This window comes from Schistocerca piceifrons, chromosome 3 (assembly GCF_021461385.2).
Source record: "Schistocerca piceifrons isolate TAMUIC-IGC-003096 chromosome 3, iqSchPice1.1, whole genome shotgun sequence".
Taxonomy (NCBI): Eukaryota; Metazoa; Arthropoda; class Insecta; order Orthoptera; family Acrididae; genus Schistocerca; species Schistocerca piceifrons.
This window is the reverse complement of record NC_060140.1, coordinates 659,015,923-659,034,242: the sequence shown is the minus strand read 5'-3', so window position 1 is coordinate 659,034,242 and position 18,320 is coordinate 659,015,923. Positions and strand designations below refer to the sequence as shown.

At 43.6% G+C, this 18,320-nt stretch overlaps 1 protein-coding gene across 1 annotated transcript in view; it reads right to left on the bottom strand.

Moving 5' to 3' along the window:
- Positions 1-18,320, bottom strand: part of LOC124788945 (spondin-1-like) — a 643,244-nt gene that overhangs the window by 436,245 nt on the left and 188,679 nt on the right. The window contains exon 2 of the mRNA XM_047256231.1: positions 9,375-9,565. Within this exon, the coding sequence (XP_047112187.1) occupies positions 9,375-9,565 (191 nt within the window). The remainder of the gene's footprint in view (positions 1-9,374; positions 9,566-18,320) is intronic.

Genomic DNA, 18,320 nt, shown 5'->3' with positions numbered 1-18,320 from the left:
GTGGAGAAGATGGAGCTAACTGCTGCGCAGACAGGTGTTGTCCCCTGTGTGCTCTGTTAACTCGGTGGATGTTGCTTTTAGACACAGTTTTCCATGCGCAGTTTATTTTTCTCCTAGAACACTCAAAAATCTCCAACGTTTTTCCGCGTACAGGAGGAAAGAAAATGGTTGAAATGGCTCTGAGCACTATGGGACTTAACTACTGAGGTCATCAGTCCCCTAGAACTTAGAACTACTTAAACCTAACTAACCTAAGGACATCACACACATCCATGCCCGAGGCAGGATTCGAACCTGCGACCGTAGCGGTCACGCGGTTCCAAACTGACGCGCTTAGAACCGCACGGCCACACCGGCCGGCAGGAGAAAAATATACTGCAGATGGAAACCCGTGTCCAAAACCGTCATCCACCAATCCAACGACCTATCAGCGTAAAAAGTCACGTTTGCTGCCGAAGGGGTGGCCTAGTGACAGGGGACAGACCAATAATTCGACGCTCCGTAGCGTCGTTAGATGACGTTTCCGGTCTCGGGTTTCTGATCCCGATTTGTTCCTCAAGATGCACTGTACAACCCCTCGGAGTTTGCCGCAATATTTCTGGGGCGTCCTGTGCATAAAAAGCAGACTATCACAGGCAACGAGGGCATTCCTCACTAAAAGAATCCTTTTAATTTAAACATCGGCTTTAATTTGAGGGATAAGTTTGTGACAAAGTACATCTGGGGACTGAATCATGAGACTGAATCAAGTACTGTGGGAAAACCGGGAAAGAAGAGAAATGAAGCATTTGTGATACGATGCTATAGAGGATGTCGAAAATTAGGACACTCTGCGCAGCAGCGACAAGGAGAGGAGCACGTGAGAAACAGTGACGAGAAGATGGGACAAGATGATAGGACATGTGTTAAGACAATAAAAAATGACTTCCATGGTAGAGGGAGCTGTAGAGGTTAAAAACTTTGGGAGAAGACAGAAATAGGAATATATCTAACAAATAATCGAGGAATTGAGTGAAAGTACTGCTCTGATATTAAGTGAAAATACTAAAGTGCCCCAGTATAAAATCCAACCTGTGAGTAACTATAACAATAGGCGGTAAGGTGTTAAATTCTACGTACGTAGCACAATGGGAAGCTTTTGTTGCACAGTCAGTAGCCTAGATCAGCACACCGATCGAAAAAATTAGTCATACCATAATCAGTTGCCACTTAAAAAGAACTAAAGAACGGTTAGTAAATAGAAAATGCTCCCAGCCCAGAGTCGACAGCAAAACATGATGCAAGAGACTATACGCGCAGTTACATGACAGATTACTTGCAAATGAGCTAGGTATGGGATTAATGCACGATCTTCAAGCAATGAATCAACCAATACCATGCCATAACCTTACGCTATATGCTAGAAAAGAAATGATTTTACAAACTGTTCTTCAAGTACTCTGTATATTGCGCCGATGGCTGGAGCGATGGCAATCGACAGCGGCTGTGCCACAGATACCACGAGTCAGGTGACCTCTTTGATACGTTATCTGTTTTTGGCACCAAGCGAAATTCTGGTCTATGATTTGTACTGTCGCGGCTAATGTAAAACTTATCAAGTAAACTTAAGGCTTGCGTTAAGGCTGAGATTTCACCTAAGACATTTTTGAGACGAGATTAGAAGTGCTGCATGTCTTATTGGATTTTATTATGATTTGTTTGAAATATTGTGCCTCATCTTAGGAGATTAGTGTTGTCAGCTTTCTGGACGAGATTTGAAAACTTACTGTCGCGCAGTATTTGGTGCTATTAGCTCTTGCTTGTGAATGATCTACCATTAGCCTGTGTCTAAAGTAAGCATTTTTCAAGAAACGGACTGCATTTTGTACAAAGGTATATTGTAAAGTTGGTTTATTTTCTAATGAAAGCGGACGCCATTAGCCTCACTATTTGTTAATAGATGTTCAGCATAAATGGAATGTGTGACACAGAGGGTGCTGCGCCTTCGACAGATCAAATTATCTACCGGCCAGCCTGTCTTTTCTGTAAACTTGTTGCTGTACTGAATGGTACTGTATTTTTATCAACGGGGTTGAACAGGATTTACCTAATGTTTTTGAATTGTTACGTATTATTTTTACGCTTCTTGTTTCAAAAAGTGTGTTGCCAATCTTCTGTAATCGCATTTTGGAAAACTGTTTTAAAATTGTTAATAGTTTGTGTGAATTGCACTGTTACATTCACATTAAAAAGTACTTGGTTTGATATTTTGTGAGTGACGAATTTATATTTTGAAGAATATATAGATATATGTCAATTTGGACGGGTATTTGTTTTTGGAATTAATAAGCTATTTTATATATATGTTAAATAAAATGGATGCTATGAATGAACCTTTGGTTGTACTCCTGTCCTAACATCCCAGTTAGCCACGGCAGTTTCGGTAGGGTACTTATATTAATCAACGGTACAATAGTTTTTGAATTGTGGATCAGATACTGAGTTACTGAAACAAGCTCGAAATTAAGTTCTCTGCAGTTCCTAAGCCACTAAACAAAGACAACATAGCATGCTTGCGACATAATTATGAGAGAAGGGGAGCGGGGCATTAGTTGAGGCTATAATGAAATCTTTGCTGATATCCAGCAAACGAAGAATATCTAACACGGAAAATCAGTTATAAACGAATTTAGCGACTACAAAGAGATCTCTCTGAAGCACACGAATCAGAAAGTTAGACACCCACAGGAGACGTCACATTAAACACCGCCTCTAGCTTTAGCCCAGTCAACGAAGACCGAAAAGGTCGATAGGGGGAAAAATCGTGTAGTCACAAATTTTTTTACAGAAGTAGGAGCGGGTGTCATGAGCATCATTAAAAATCCCCATGGGAGGGATGTGAGGGGGGGGGGCGGCATTTAAAGTTCACTTTTTGATGTTTTGCTTGAATAACATGAAAAGCGCGGCTTCTAGCGAAAATGCTTCCTGGTGCAAAATTAAAATACATTAGATTTCCTACAAAAAAGGTCCTAATCATTTTCCCCCTAGGACTAACAGTTTTCGCGTTCCACGGGATGAAAAAATTCACAGATTATTAAAATAAGTCTTTTAATGGCATAAAATTACTGTATACTGTTAAGTGAAGTGGGTTAAGAACAAATACTGTGTGTACCAAATTTGAGTGCACTAGAGCGGTATTAGGGGATAAATTGTGTTCTGGGGTGTCATCGGGTGGAGGGGGGCGGGGTCTTGCGTAGATGCGTTGAGGTCGCCGGGCTCTGGTCGAGCACTTCCCTTCTTCATGGGTCTGCAGACTGAACAGCGAGCAGGTGATTTCCCACTCTGTCTACCCCAGTATGTCACAAGAGACAATTATTTGTTGTTCCCTTTTTATTTTGCAGACAGACTATACCACTCCAGGATTTGCTGTCCAGTTCTCTTTCGTTAATTGACGAAATAACTACACTAAGCTCGTGTTTATATAGTGGGGTTATTTTCAGTTTATTAGACGAATATTTATTTGCAGTCTTTAACACAAATTCGACCTAGGTAATCGTATACTCTCATTACCAAGTGGTAGAAGTGTCTTGGAAAAATATTCTCAAGCAGCTAATGAAGGCGTTTCGGCTGATCCGAATCGCTGCACATCACAGAGTAACACTAGCCTGAGTTCGTTGGCAGTTTGTGGTTATTTCTGTCAGCAGAAGACTCATAATACCACAGGTAGGTCTACTGTTAATCCCACTTGCGAAGCAGACCTTTGCACACTCAGGTGGACAAACCAGCATTAACATGAGAATCACAAATTTTGCCCAATTTTAATGCCATGTCTTCTAATGTACTATTCTAATGTCATTAAAGAGTATTTCAAACTGCATATTTATTGCATATTCGAAACCATACAACAGAGAGATTTACTGTGAAATTCCATGTCTGACATAAAATAATGTAATTTGGATGAGAAAGCTTGAACAACTGAAGCTCCTTGTTCCGGTTAGAGAAGTGTCAGGACATGAAGGACACATTCTGTTCTCCTGAAGATTTTCATAGTGTGTTACTGCAACAAAATTTTAATTAAACCCAGATCAGAATATAGATATTCGTGATATCAGTTCATATTTTTTTTAATTCGAAGAACAAGGGAAACAACGTACAAAGTTCGTAAAAGCGAAAACTTACAGAGGTACTGAAGCGTCTACAAGGCTTCATCATCCACAGGTAGCTGTGTAGTTTAGGAATGTCTGCAAATCAAAAGTCTTAAAGCATCAGAGAGAGTATACAAACCTGATTCACCAAAGCGTGCGAGTCAGATAAGAGCCGTTGGTTTAACAGATATTTTTTAGAATCAAGACTGTACTACATTGGTCATTTCTAGCATCCAATGCAATTGCTCTATGGATGTTTCTGGCTTTTTGTTTATATATGATATCAAAAGGAAAGTACAGGTTTCCAGAATTAACTTTCACTCTGTAGTGAAGTGTGCGCTGATTTGTATCTTGCCGCAGATTAAAACTATGTGCCGGACCGGGACTCGAATGTACGAGGTCGTGGTCTAAAGTAATACCTCCGAATATTGAAAACTCACAAACTTTACGAATGAAACAAACGTTATTATTATTCTGTATCTTTATTGTTCATGTATACGTATCTGCAGTCATCTGCCCCAAAAACGGCTCCAAACTGTAGCTTGTAACATAGCGATGTGTAATGTAACTATATCGGTGCGTGAGAAATAGTATGCTGTAATCGAGTTTAAAATTCGAAGAGTTTGTCTACACAAGAAATACCCTCACTCGGGGACTGATTACCCATAGTGCTTAGAGCCATTTTCATTTCTTGCTCCACATTTCTGTTAAATATCGTTATTCACATTCATCTCGAACGCAATGCGGAAAATGTTTAATACGATGGTAATAAGAGTGACATTTAATAAATTCCACATATTAATTACTATACATACTATCTTTACTATTATTATTATCATTATACAGAGGGAGTTACGTATTATGTAACAACCCTTTTATTTCGTGAACGGCTCCAGGAATCGAAACGAGGTTTCCGCAAATGATACTACGTTAAGGGCCCCGCACTTTGGTATGTTATAAAGTGCCTTAACCCTCGTATCGATTGATATATTGAAGCCAGTATGATTTTTTAGATATAATGATATACATTTTAACGACATCTGAAAGCGCTTGAAACGGTGAGTAGAGTCATATAACGTTTGTTAACGCTGAGGTTGAAACTCTTTGCAAAAGAACCCGAGAAATGTACTCAAACTGCTGTGTAAAGCCGGTTGAGCAGGGCTCTCATGGGAGGTTCCGTCGTTATTCGCAGCAAGACATGCCTACGCTACTAAGACAAGCCGGCAGCGGTGGCCGAGCGGTTCTAGGCGCTTCAGTCAGAAATCGCGCCGCTGCTACGGTCGCAGGTTCGAACCCTGCCTCGGTCATGGATGTGTGTGATGTTCTTAGGTTAATTACGTTTAAGTGGTTCTAAGTTCTAGGGGAGTGATGACTTCAAATGTTAAGTCCCATAGTGCTCAGACCCATTTAAACCATTTTACTAAGATAAAACGTCATTTTCTGTACGTTTCAGAGACAGTCAGCTATGATTTTTGTATGTGGAACTACGGTATGTGCTATCTTCTTGCACATCGTGTGCCACTTAGAAAAACTATTTCAAATGTGTGTTAGTTTTCAGGTTTTTGTGGAAACAACTACAGTTTCATCAACCAGTTTCCCGTCTTAACTCTGCCTGTTGCTACCTACTTTCCAAAGCCGAAACAGAAACGTCGGTCATTCATACTTTGAATATTTGGTTTTCAAATCTGTGTCTGAACATTACATAACGTATATGACTTTCGTGCAACAGGATCCTACAGTCTGCATCACCTGAGATGTAAACGATGTATTAACCGATTTGGACTTGATGATGGACCCATTAGGCCGGAAATATTTTTTACCACTTAATAAAACACGACATTTTTTGTGACTGAAGGCATCCTCATTCATACTTTCTGTGTAGTGAATACCCTTTCGTCCACAACGGAAAAATGTGCATAGAACTAGATCCGCAAAATTACTTGGATCCATATTTCTATCCGTCATTTATATTTTATTGTGGTGGGTAAGCTATCAATGGTTATGAATGGTAAATGACTTGCTTATTTAGTTACATGTTCCGCAGATAATGTGAACGATTATTTATGGAAATGTTGTGGAACGTGTCATTTTACAGATTATGTATACATGGCAGGTTTCAGTGGCCATTTACAAGTTCGTAAATGCCACAACAGCCAAAATTTAACACTAATGAACGTATTATTTTGCAGTTGTACTCATGAAACTAAACTTAAAATCAGGTTTTTTACAAGCTACCGCATTTAAAATAAATATTTGCCTGTAGAAGGCAAGGAGTTATACAGAAGAAATTATTTTAGATGAAATTTAACGGTTGTTTCACTATCTGTCAGACATTTTATATTATTGGGAAAATATCAAAAATATTTGTTGATGCATGTTGTACTCCATTCAGAGCCACTGACAGTTTTAATGATGATTAATAAAAGTACAGGGTGACAGTTACTGAACTATATGGGGAAAAACGTGAATTAGTTACGAACTATGTCGTGCACACACTTTATTCAACATGTAAACCTCACTGTAGATATTCGGATTTAGGTTATGACATAATCGATGTCCCTGCCATCATTGACGTTGATGTGACACAGACGAATAGCGAAATTCTGCATGACCCGCTGAAGTGTCGTTACATCGATACTGTAGATGACCTCCTGAGTGGCTGTTTTCAGCTCAGCAATGGTTTTGGTGTTATTGCTCCACACCTTGTCTTTAATACAGCCCCACAAAGAGGAGTCACGTGTGTTCATATCCGAAGAATTGGAGGTCAATCGAGGCCTATGCCATTGGCCTCTGTGTACCCCAGAGCCAGAATGCGGTCCCTAAGTTGCTCCTCCAGGACATCGAAAACTCTCCTACTTCGATAGGGTCGAGCTCCGTCTTGAGTGAAACACATCTTATCGAAATCAGAGTCACTTTGAATAATGGGGGTGAAATCATCTTCCAAAACCTTCATGTACCGTTCGGAAGTCACCGACCCATCAAGGAATATCGCACCGATTATTATGTGACCGGAAATTCACACCACACAGTCACCCGTTGAGGCTGAAGAGACTTGTCGATCGTGAAATGCGGATTCTGAGTCCACAAATTTTGGTTACTGATGAACCCATCGAAATGAATGTGAGCTTCGTCGTTAACCCAAGCTATACAAATCACATCAATTCCCATCATGCCCCCGGCCAACCTTGCAGTTTGGACGTCCTAACGCTAACCGTTCAAAAGTTATGACGATTTAATTTCATATAATTCAATAATTGTCACCATGTATGGACATCGCTATTCTTCTCAAATTATGAGGGATCATCTTGAATAATTTCATAACTTGTGTAAGTGCAGTTAAAATTGAATGGGTACCTGCAAGATTGTAGAATGAACACCACGTATTATTTTAATGCTCGCAATTGTACAACCATCCAGTACAAGTTTTCGTTAACATGTACAGCAAAATATTTGGAACATTATACACTATTTACTGAATCCTGTTCATGTGCTATAGCAATTGTTAGTATGATTATTTGTTGCACAGAACAGAGTATAATGTGTTTCCTCAAAGCAGTGTTCATTTGAAAAGAAGTTGTTAATAATTCTTTTAAGAATAGCGTTAACAATTTCTTGTGTTGCATTTTCTGTAATAGGATTTATTATATCACAAGTATCATCTGCAAAACGATGAATGTAAGTGAAATGTCATTCTCATCTATAACGAGTTTTGGACGGATTAAATAAAAGGTTGCGAACGCTAGGTGTTTTTTTTTATTTAACGAAGGCTTTTGACTGTGTTGACCACAAAATATTACTGCAGGAGTTAGACCATTATGGAGTAAGGGGAGTAGCTTACAATTGGTTCGCCTCTTACTTTAAGAACAGACAGGAGAAGGTAAATCTCCACAATATTGAGAGTGGTAGTGATGTTCAGTCCCAAATGGGGCACTGTTAAGTGGGGCGTTCCCCAAGGGTGGGTGCTGGGGCCACTGCTGTTTCTTATTTATATAAATGATATATGCCTTCTAGTATTACAGGTGATTCAAAAATATTTCTGTTTGCTGATGACACCAGCTTGGTAGTGAAGGATCTTGTGTGTAATATTGAAACAGTATCAAATAATGTAGTTTAGGAAATAAGTTTGTGGCTTGTGGAAAATAATTTGATGCTAAATCACAGCAAGATTCAGTTTTTACAGTTTCTAACTCACAATTCAACAAGAACCGATATTTTGATCAGACAGAATGGGCATATTATAGGCGAGACGGAACAGTTCAAGTTCGTAGGCGTTCGGATAGATAGTAAGCTATTGTAGAAAGCCCATGTTCAGGATCTTGTTCAGAAACTAAATGCTACTTTATTTACCATTAGCACAGTATCTGAAATAAGTGAGTTCAACACGAAAAGTAGTCTACTTCGCATATTTTCATACGCTTACGTCGTATGGTATTATTTTTTGGGGTAATTCTTCTGATTCAAAAAGGATATTTTTGGCTCAAAAATGGGATGTTCGAGCTATATGTGGTATAAGTTCGAGAACCTCTTGTAGATCCCTATTCAATAGGCTGGGAATTCTGACATTGCGCTCACAGTATATATTTTCTTTAATGTCGTTTGTTGTTAGCAATATTAGCTTATTCCCAAGAGTTAGCAGCTTTCACTCAGTTAATACTAGGCAGAAATCAAATCTGCATGTGGAATGCACTTCCTTGACTCTTGTGCAGAAAGGAGTGCAGTATTCTGCTGCATCCATTTTCAATAAGCTACCACAAGAACCCAAAAAATCTTAGCAGTAGCCCAAAAACTTTTAAGTCTAAACTGAAGAGTTTCCTCATGGCTCACTCCTTCTATTCTGTCGAGGAGCTCCTGGAAGAGCTGAAAAATTAAGCAAATTCCAGTGTTACATTGTTGAATATGTTTCTTATATTTCATTTTATCTGTTTCTACTATCGTGTTATAATTTCATGTATTGACTCGTTCCATGACCATAGAGACTTCTCCTTAATTTGGTCCCACAGAACAATAAATAAATAAATAAATAAATAAATAAATAAATAAAAATGGATAATGAATAGGAGTGGAGCCAAAATTGAACCCTGTGGAACTTCCTTCGCGATTTCTCCCCTATCACAAAAATTTCTCTCGTTCCTTACAACGATCCCGTATCTTTGGTGTGTTGGTTATACCAATTTGTTTATTTATTTACTTTTTGATGGTGGCTGTAAGGAAATAAAAAAATATTAAAATTGAGTGCAGTGTTGAAGGTACCTAGGTATCTCTCGCCGGGCACGTAGCTGTCGGGGTTGCCGCTGACGGTGATCTTGAAGCGGTCGTCGACGAGCTGGGTGCGCGGCGTGGTGCTGCCGTCGGGGGTGCGCCGGCAGTCGATCCCGCCGCTTCCGGCCGCCGGAGGCACCAGCAAGGCCGCCGCCAGCCACCACAGCGCCAGCGCCCGCAGCCTGCGGCAGGCACACACACATCCGCTGCGGGTTTTCTCAACATACCAGCTGCTGGCTACAAGCCGACGCCTCTTGCGTTTCACGACCTTGTGTTACCGGTACATTTTTAAATGTAAGTGTAGTATGTCCAAAAATGTGCTCTCTCTGTGGTAGCCAGTGATACTGAAACACTGTGAATGTTACGAATCTTACACGGCAGTGTAATGTTTTATCAACCGACGCCATATGTTGTATGCATTGATTAGCAAAAACGTTATGAACACTGACCGTCGCGAGGCTGAACATCAGCCTGTGGGACTGCGCATATGTGACGCGTTAATGAACGCATATAAGCAGAGTCGGTTGGATTGGATTGATTTAAGGGAGGGGGGAGACCAAACTGCAATGTCATCGGTCTCATCGGATTAGGGAAGGATTCGGGAGGAAGTCGGCAATGCCGTTTCAGAGGAACACCCCGGTATCTGCCTGAGACGATTGAGCAAAATCACGGAAAATCTAAATCGGGATGGCCGGACGTGGGATTGATCCGTCGTCCTCCCGAATGCGAGTCCAGTGTGTTAACCACTGCGCCACCTAGCTAGGTGGATGGTTGGGTTGGGTTGTTTGGGGTAAGAGACCAAACTACGAGTTCATCGGTCTCATCGGATTAGGGAAGGACGGGGAAGGAAGTTGGCCGTGCCCTTTCTAAGGAACCATCCAGGCACTTGCATGGAGCGATTTAGGGAAATCACGGAAAACCTAAATCAGGATGGCTGGACCCGGGATTGAAGCGTCGCTTGGTGGAGACGATTGGGAAATCATTCTAATGACGATACAGTTCACATATGGGAAGATTCACTGACAAGGAACAGAGACCACACATATACGCCTGGAAGGGTATATGATTCCTTCAGTGTAGGTGCATACCGTCGTTCTTGCGGAAATACAGTGAAGCTGAGAGCATCAGGGAAAATGAACGGAGCCATCATTAGTGGTGAGCAGCACTTGGGAATTTGGGTCGGACCAGAAGTGTGTTTCGGTGGCCGAGGCGGTTAAGGCAACCGCTCTAGGGAAGCGGAGTATCATGGTTCGAGTCCCGCTCCGGTAAAAATATTCAGGTGCAGCTGTCGAATTATTTCAACGCCGAAAACAGCTACGTCATAAATATTTCCCTTTAGTTAAAGGTCAGGTTGTTATGGTTCAGCACCTGGAAAAGAGCATCATGGAGCTGCGACGCTGGTTGGCTGATGGGTGCTACTGCCTTGAGCAACTAAGGAAAGAAGTTTTGGGTTGGTGAAAGCGTGACTGGGCGACAACTTGTTGGAGGCTCACGATTTTCCATGGAATGTTAAGGTCAGTGTGCGATAGACAGAGACGTGCCGTAGATTTGATGATAGACAGTGCTTGTCCAGGCATAAATCTTTCGGGCCACACCGTTAGCGCACATTGCTAAACATGGGGCCCTGTGTTAGAAATAACTACTTGTTACCATTTTGAGCCAACGAATAAGTCATTTACGACTGCAGTGAAAAATGAAATGATCGCATGGCATTATTGGCTGGGAGGTCCCATTCAGGTTCGGCCGCCAAGTGCAAGTCTTATTTCAGTCGGCGCCACATTGGGCGACTTATGGCCGATGATGAGGACAACACAACATCCAGTCCCCGACCGGGAATCGAATCCAGGTCCAGTGCATGGGAGGCAAGCACGTCACCACCCAGCTAAGCAGGCGGACACGATTGCAGTGAACACGGCATTATCGAGGCTGGACCTGTCGATCAATCTAAAGATGCTGCCTGGTCAATGGTCATATGAGTCTGAATAGGTCGTCATCCACCTGCTCGAAAAGTGCACCGCGCCATTGATGCGGGCCGATCTACATCCACATCTGCATCCACACTCTGCAAATCATTGTCAAGTACATGGTAGAGGCTACTTCATATTAATGTTATCTTGTCCTCAGGATCCTTAGGGGGAGGGGTGGGGGGTGATACGTAGAGAGTTGTGGTATTTTCCTAAATTCGTCATTTAAAGCTGTTTCGTGAAGCTTCTTAAGTAGGGTTTCGGGGATAGAGACGGAAAGCAATTACAGACATTGGTTGCGAATTGGCACTGATTTAAATCAATGGGGAAAGTTGAAAATTTGTGCCTGATTGAAATTCGAACCCGGGTTTCCTGCTTACTAGGCAGATGCTCTGACTACTAAGCCATCCAGATACAGTGGTCCACGAACTACGCTAGCACGCCTCCCTTTACACCCAAATTCTCATTCACACACTACTAATGTAGTGCCGCTTGCCCACGATCCTCATTAGTCACGGCATTTCGTCGATTCTCACAAGAGTTCGAGCCTGGTGTGCATCTGGACTGAAGAGATCATTGGCCGTCCTCGCCTTAATTATATATATGTGGTGTCTTTTCTTTCAGACATGTTCGAAAGAAAAGACGCTATACATATATAATTTCTCGGGATAGTTTGCGTCTGTCTTCAAGTTCAGTTTCTTCAGCATCTATGAATCTGGTAAATCGAACTGTGACCATTCTTGCTGACCTTCACTTTGTGCGCGTAGTATCCAGCGTTCGTTCTGCTTGGTGTGGGTTTCACACACTTCAGCAATATTTTAGAATGAGTCAAACGAGTGATTTGTAAGCCTCCTCCTTTGCAGACTGGAGTCTGCTACCTGTTTTACCTGTGACTCAGCCTATGCGATCTTTCCATTTAATATTAGCACAAAGTGTTACATCGAGCATGTTGTATGAGTTGACGGATCCCAGTTGACTATCACTGATACCGTAGCTACAAGATATGTTTTTTGTTTCTTTCTTTTTTTGTTTTTTGGAGGGCACAATTTTACGTTTCTTGAAATTTAAAGTAAGTTGTCAACGTTTGGACCACGTTACACGAATATGTAATAAAAAAAGGGCGGTTATTATTTAAAAACACGCAGTTGATATCCGTTTGACCTATGGCAGCGCCATCTAGCGGGCCAACAATAGAGCCATCTGGTTTCCCCCTTCAACCTAGACGAGTTTCGTCCTTTCGTTCTTTGTAGTTTTTTCGTTTGATGCTTATTTCGTGAGATATTTGGCCCGGTCACTATCAGTGGACCATCCTGCATATCTGATGCAGTTATATATCTGATACAGTTGTGATCGTACCTGTTATGGTTGTGCGAAACTTTTATTAGGGGTGCCATCACATGTTGCTTCTTCAACACAAATGAGGGGAATGTATTATCCAACATGCCTTACATACATATTCATTGTACGTAATGGAGAAGATTGAAGTAGCTTGGACATTGATGGACTTCTTATTAAAGTGTGTAAAGCGTTTAAATAGCTGGGTAGTATCCCGTGAAGTGGCGGGAGATGTGACAGAGATATCCAACAACGGATCAGGCAGGGAAGGGCAGCCATCCAGAAATTAAATTATGTGCATTGATCTTCAAAAATGAGTTTAAAGATTAAATTGCCTTCATACAAAATGGCTCTGAGCACTATGCAATTTAACTTCTGAGGTCATCAGTCGCCTAGAACTTAGAACTAATTAAACCTAACTAACCTAAGGACATCACACACATCCATGCCCGAGGCAGGATTCGAACCTGCGACCGTAGCGGTCGCTCGGTTCCAGACTGTAGCGCCTAGAACCGCACGGCCACTCCGGCCGACTGCCTTTATACAGTTCAAATCCATGGTGGAACCAGTAACAAGCTATAGCAGTGAGTGTTGGAAACTCATAGAAATTAAAAGGGACTTAGAGCTTTAGAAATGGACTTATGAAGAGCATGTACAGTTTCCCGATTTGACCACGTAAGGAGTGAGGAACTAGGAGATAGGACGCAGATTCCTTATACACTCCTGGAAATTGAAATAAGAACACCGTGAATTCATTGTCCCAGGAAGGGGAAACTTTATTGACACATTCCTGGGGTCAGATACATCACATGATCACACTGACAGAACCACAGGCACATAGACACAGGCAACAGAGCATGCACAATGTCGGCACTAGTACAGTGTATAGCCACCTTTCGCAGCAATGCAGGCTGCTATTCTCCCATGGAGACGATCTTAGAGATGCTGGATATAGTCCTGTGGAACGGCTTGCCATGCCATTTCCACCTGGCGCCTCAGTTGGACCAGCGTTCGTGCTGGACGTGCAGACCGCGTGAGACGACGCTTCATCCAGTCCCAAACATGCTCAATGGGGGACAGATCCGGAGATCTTGCTGGCCAGGGTAGTTGACTTACACCTTCTAGAGCACGTTGGGTGGCACGGGATACATGCGGACGTGCATTGTCCTGTTGGAACAGCAAGTTCCCTTGCCGGTCTAGGAATGGTAGAACGATGGGTTCGATGACGGTTTGGATGTACCGTGCACTATTCAGTGTCCCCTCGACGATCACCAGTGGTGTACGGCCAGTGTAGGAGATCGCTCCCCACACCATGATGCCGGGTGTTGGCCCTGTGTGCCTCGGTCGTATGCAGTCCTGATTGTGGCGCTCACCTGCACGGCGCCAAACACGCATACGACCATCATTGGCACCAAGGCAGAAGCGACTCTCATCGCTGAAGACGACACGTCTCCATTCGTCCCTCCATTCACGCCTGTCGCGACACCACTGGAGGCGGGCTGCACGATGTTGGGGCGTGAGCGGAAGACGGCGTAACGGTGTGCGGGACCGTAGCCCAGCTTCATGGAGACGGTTGCGAATGGTCCTCGCCGATACCCCAGGGGCAACAGTGTCCCTAATTTGCTGGGAAGTGGCGGTGCGGTCCCCTACGGCACTGCGTAAGATCCTACGGTCTTGGCGTGCATCCGTGCGTCGCTGTGGTCCGGTCCCAGGTCGACGGGCACGTGCACCTTCCGCCGACCACTGGCGACAACATCGATGTACTGTGGAGACCTCACGCCCCACGTGTTGAGCAATTCGGCGGTACGTCCACCCGGCCTCCCGCATGCCCACTATACGCCCTCGCTCAAAGTCCGTCAACTGCACATACGGTTCACGTCCACGCTGTCGCGGCATGCTACCAGTGTTAAAGACTGCGATGGAGCTCCGTATGCCACGGCAAACTGGCTGTCACTGACGGCGGCGGTGCACAAATGCTGCGCAGCTAGCGCCATTCGACGGCCAACACCGCGGTTCCTGGCGTGTCCGCTGTGCCGTGCGTGTGATCATTGCTTGTACAGCCCTCTCGCAGTGTCCGGAGCAAGTATGGTGGGTCTGACACACCGGTGTCAATGTGTTCTTTTTTCCATTTCCAGGAGTGTAGTACTACGGATAGAATAGAAGAAAGACAGCATTTCATAAGAACGCTTGAAGATACATGGTGCAAGAGAGTACTTTCATAGCAATCTCCTCAAGGAAGGAGATGAGAAAGAACACTGAAAGTGTGCCTTAATATCATCCCAGAAACGATGGCGCGAAGACGAATAGAAAAAGATGAAGTAGAATGGCGACAGATGTGCGGACAGCTGTAGGCGCCCGAAATGAACTAACAGTTAAATTATGAAATAGTGTGTTTATTTCACAATAAAACAACAACCCACGCAGGAAAATGACTTCATTCAAGACATGAACTTGGTGGAACGCTGGAACACATTTGGAACCATATTTTTGGTGACGCATAAGTGATGTGTTACCGAAAGTCGACGAATTGTGGTCGCGACGGTTGAAAGTATTTGTTTTATTATTTAAGCAATTTAAAATCGCATACTGTCCGGAAGTCTGTATTTTATTTGTGCATTTTACCGATATGGACGGACGCAGCGTGTCTGTAAGGCTGGATCACAACAGCAGTTTTACCACACTTCGCGGTGCCTGCTGTTTTGGTGGTTTATTATATGGTGCAGTGCAGTCATGGACTGTGCGGCTGGTCCCGGCGGAGGTTCGAATCCTCCCTCGGGCATGGGTGTGTGTGTTTGTCGCTCGGATAATTTAGGTTAAGTAGTGTGTAAGCTTAGGGACTGATAACCTTAGCAGTTAAGTCCCATAAGATTTCACACACATTTGATTTATGGTGCAGTGTTCTGGGTTGGAGATACCCTGCGCACCATGGAACAGGAGAATCCTGACAATGAGCGTGACGGAACAATCGAGTTTAATTCGGCCGATTTGCACATAGCGACACTGACTGGACGTCTTACAGCATCAGTGCCAGATAGAGGACTGTTTACACACTTTTTTTAATGAAGTGATTCCCTGTTATAAGGAAAAGATGATTATATATGTAGGTATGCAGAAGTGCTTTTTGCCATTTAGTGGAAAGCTGAAATTCGGGAAAACTTTTCAGCTTCCAGGACAAAAACTGCAAGGGAGAAAAGGTCCACATTAAAGAAGAATTACACGGTTTGTCTGAACGCTTAAACAAGACGCAGCAGGTCTGAAATAAAAATAACGGCGATCGTGACCTAAACATACTATCTATCAGAAGTTAAAACGCTTCATGTTCCGCGCCCACGACGCACTGGTCAGTAATTTGTGAGAAATGCGTGACCAGTGCGTAGACATCTGCTGCCACATACTTCCGGAAACCCACCAACGACCTGTCGAATGCATCCCATGCAGGATCGCTGCTGTACTACGTTCCATAGGTGGACCAAAATGAATTGACCAGGTGGTCGTAATGTTTCGGCTCAAGCATGTATGAATGCAGCACGTCCACTCAGCCTGACATTCACTGAGCACACGTGATTTTCCCGCGGGTAAAAGGCGGACGGGCGATTGGGCTGCTACCTTCCTCCTCGTACTGCCGCGGTGAAGATAGGCTGTACTGTGCCTACAGTCGACCAATAGCGCTGTCATGGGATAGCAACACAGGCTTTACTTTACTCGGCTGGTCCCGGCGGAGGTTCGAGTCCTCCCTTGGGCATGGGTGTGTGTGTTTGTCATTAGGATAATTTAGGGTAAGTAATGTGTAAGCTTAGGGACTGATGACCTTAGCAGTTAAGTCCCATAAGATTTCACACACATTTGAACATTATTTATTTTACTTTTCTATGAACTTCACGTCTGAGACGGTTGTGCTCGTATCTGCTATGGTTATGCCAAACCCGTCAAGGCGAGAATACGACATTAGCTTTACCACGCTTCGTGATGCCTGCTGCTTTGGCGGTTTATTCCGTGCTGCAGTATCTCAGGTTGGAGAAAACCCGCGCGACACGGAACAATAGTACCGTCAGTGCCACTCTATACAAATCAGTCATCGTCATGTATCCCACGTAGCAATCACGCGTATAAGGTAGCAGAGACTAGGCGCAATCATTTTTCCTTCACCCAACGCATGAATATAATAGCACAGTACATAGTAATTGTTGACACGAAGTATACTCCGCTAAGTACTGTACAGAATCTGCAAGGGCATATGTCATCATCATCTTCTTCTTCCTGAAACGTTTCTGATTTCTCCCAAGCTTCTCATTTCTCCCAGTCTGTCATTCAGCATTTCCTCCCATTACAGTTCGCATCATCCGTCACATGACCTCTCCATTTTGCTCGTGGTCTTCCAGTTAGTCTTCGGTCATACCCTGGATTGATCTGAAGGGTGTTTCTATTGCTTCATTCCTTATCCCGTCCCAACTCGTCCTGCCAGGATCCCTCACAGAAAGCGCATCCCTGCTGCCTGCATTCTGTTCAGATCTTTCTTTGTCCAACGTTCTGATCTATAGATCAAAACTGGCAGATAATGTGACTTGTACACTATGTGATCAAAAGTATCCGGAAACCTGGCTGAAAATGACTTACAAGTTCGTGGCACCCTCCGTCGGTAATGCTGGAATTGAATATGGTGTTGGCCCACCTTTAGCCTTGATGACAGCTTCCACTCTCGCAGGCATACGTTCAGTCAGGTGCTGGAAGGTTTCTTGGGGAATGGCAGCCCATTCTTCACAGAGTGCTGCTCTGAGGAGATGTATCGATATCGGTCGGTGAGGCCTGGCACGAAGTTGGCGTTTCAAAACATCCCAAAGGCGTATTATAGGATTCAGGTCAGGACTTTGCGCAGGCCAGTCCATTACAGTGAGGTTATTGTGGTGTAACCACTCCGCAATAGGCCGTGCATTATGAACAGGTATTCGATCGTGTTGAAAGGTGCAATCGCCATCCCCGAATTTCTGTTCAACAGTGGGAAGCAAGAAGGCGCTTAAAACATCAATGTAGGCCTGTGCTGTGATAGTGCCACGCGAAACAACAAACGGTGCAAGCCCCCTCCATGAAAAGACGACCACACCATAGCACCACTGCCTCTGAATTTTACTGTTGGCACTACACACGCTGGCAGATGAAGTTCACCGGGCATTCGCCGTACCCACACCCCACCATCGGGTTGCCACATTGTGTACCGTGATTCTTGACTCCACACAACGTTTTTCCACTGTTCAATCGTCCTTACACCAAGCGAGGCATCGTTAGGCATTTACTGGAGTGATGTATGGCTTATGAGTAGCAGCTCGACCTTGAAATCCAAGTTTTCTGACCTTCCGCCTGTCATAGTACTTGCAGTGGATCCTAATGCAGTTTGGAATTCCTGCTTGATGGTCTGGATAGATGTCAGCCTATTTCACATTACGACCCATTTCCACTGTCGGCAGTCTTACGCTTTTGTGCTCTACGTGTCCCTTCACGTTTCCACTTCACTATCACATCAGAAACAATGGACCTAGCGATGTTTAGGATTGTGGAAGTCTCGCGTACATACATATGACACAAGTAACGCCCAATCATCTGACCACGTTCTAAGTCCGTGAGATCCGCGGAGCGCCCCATTCTG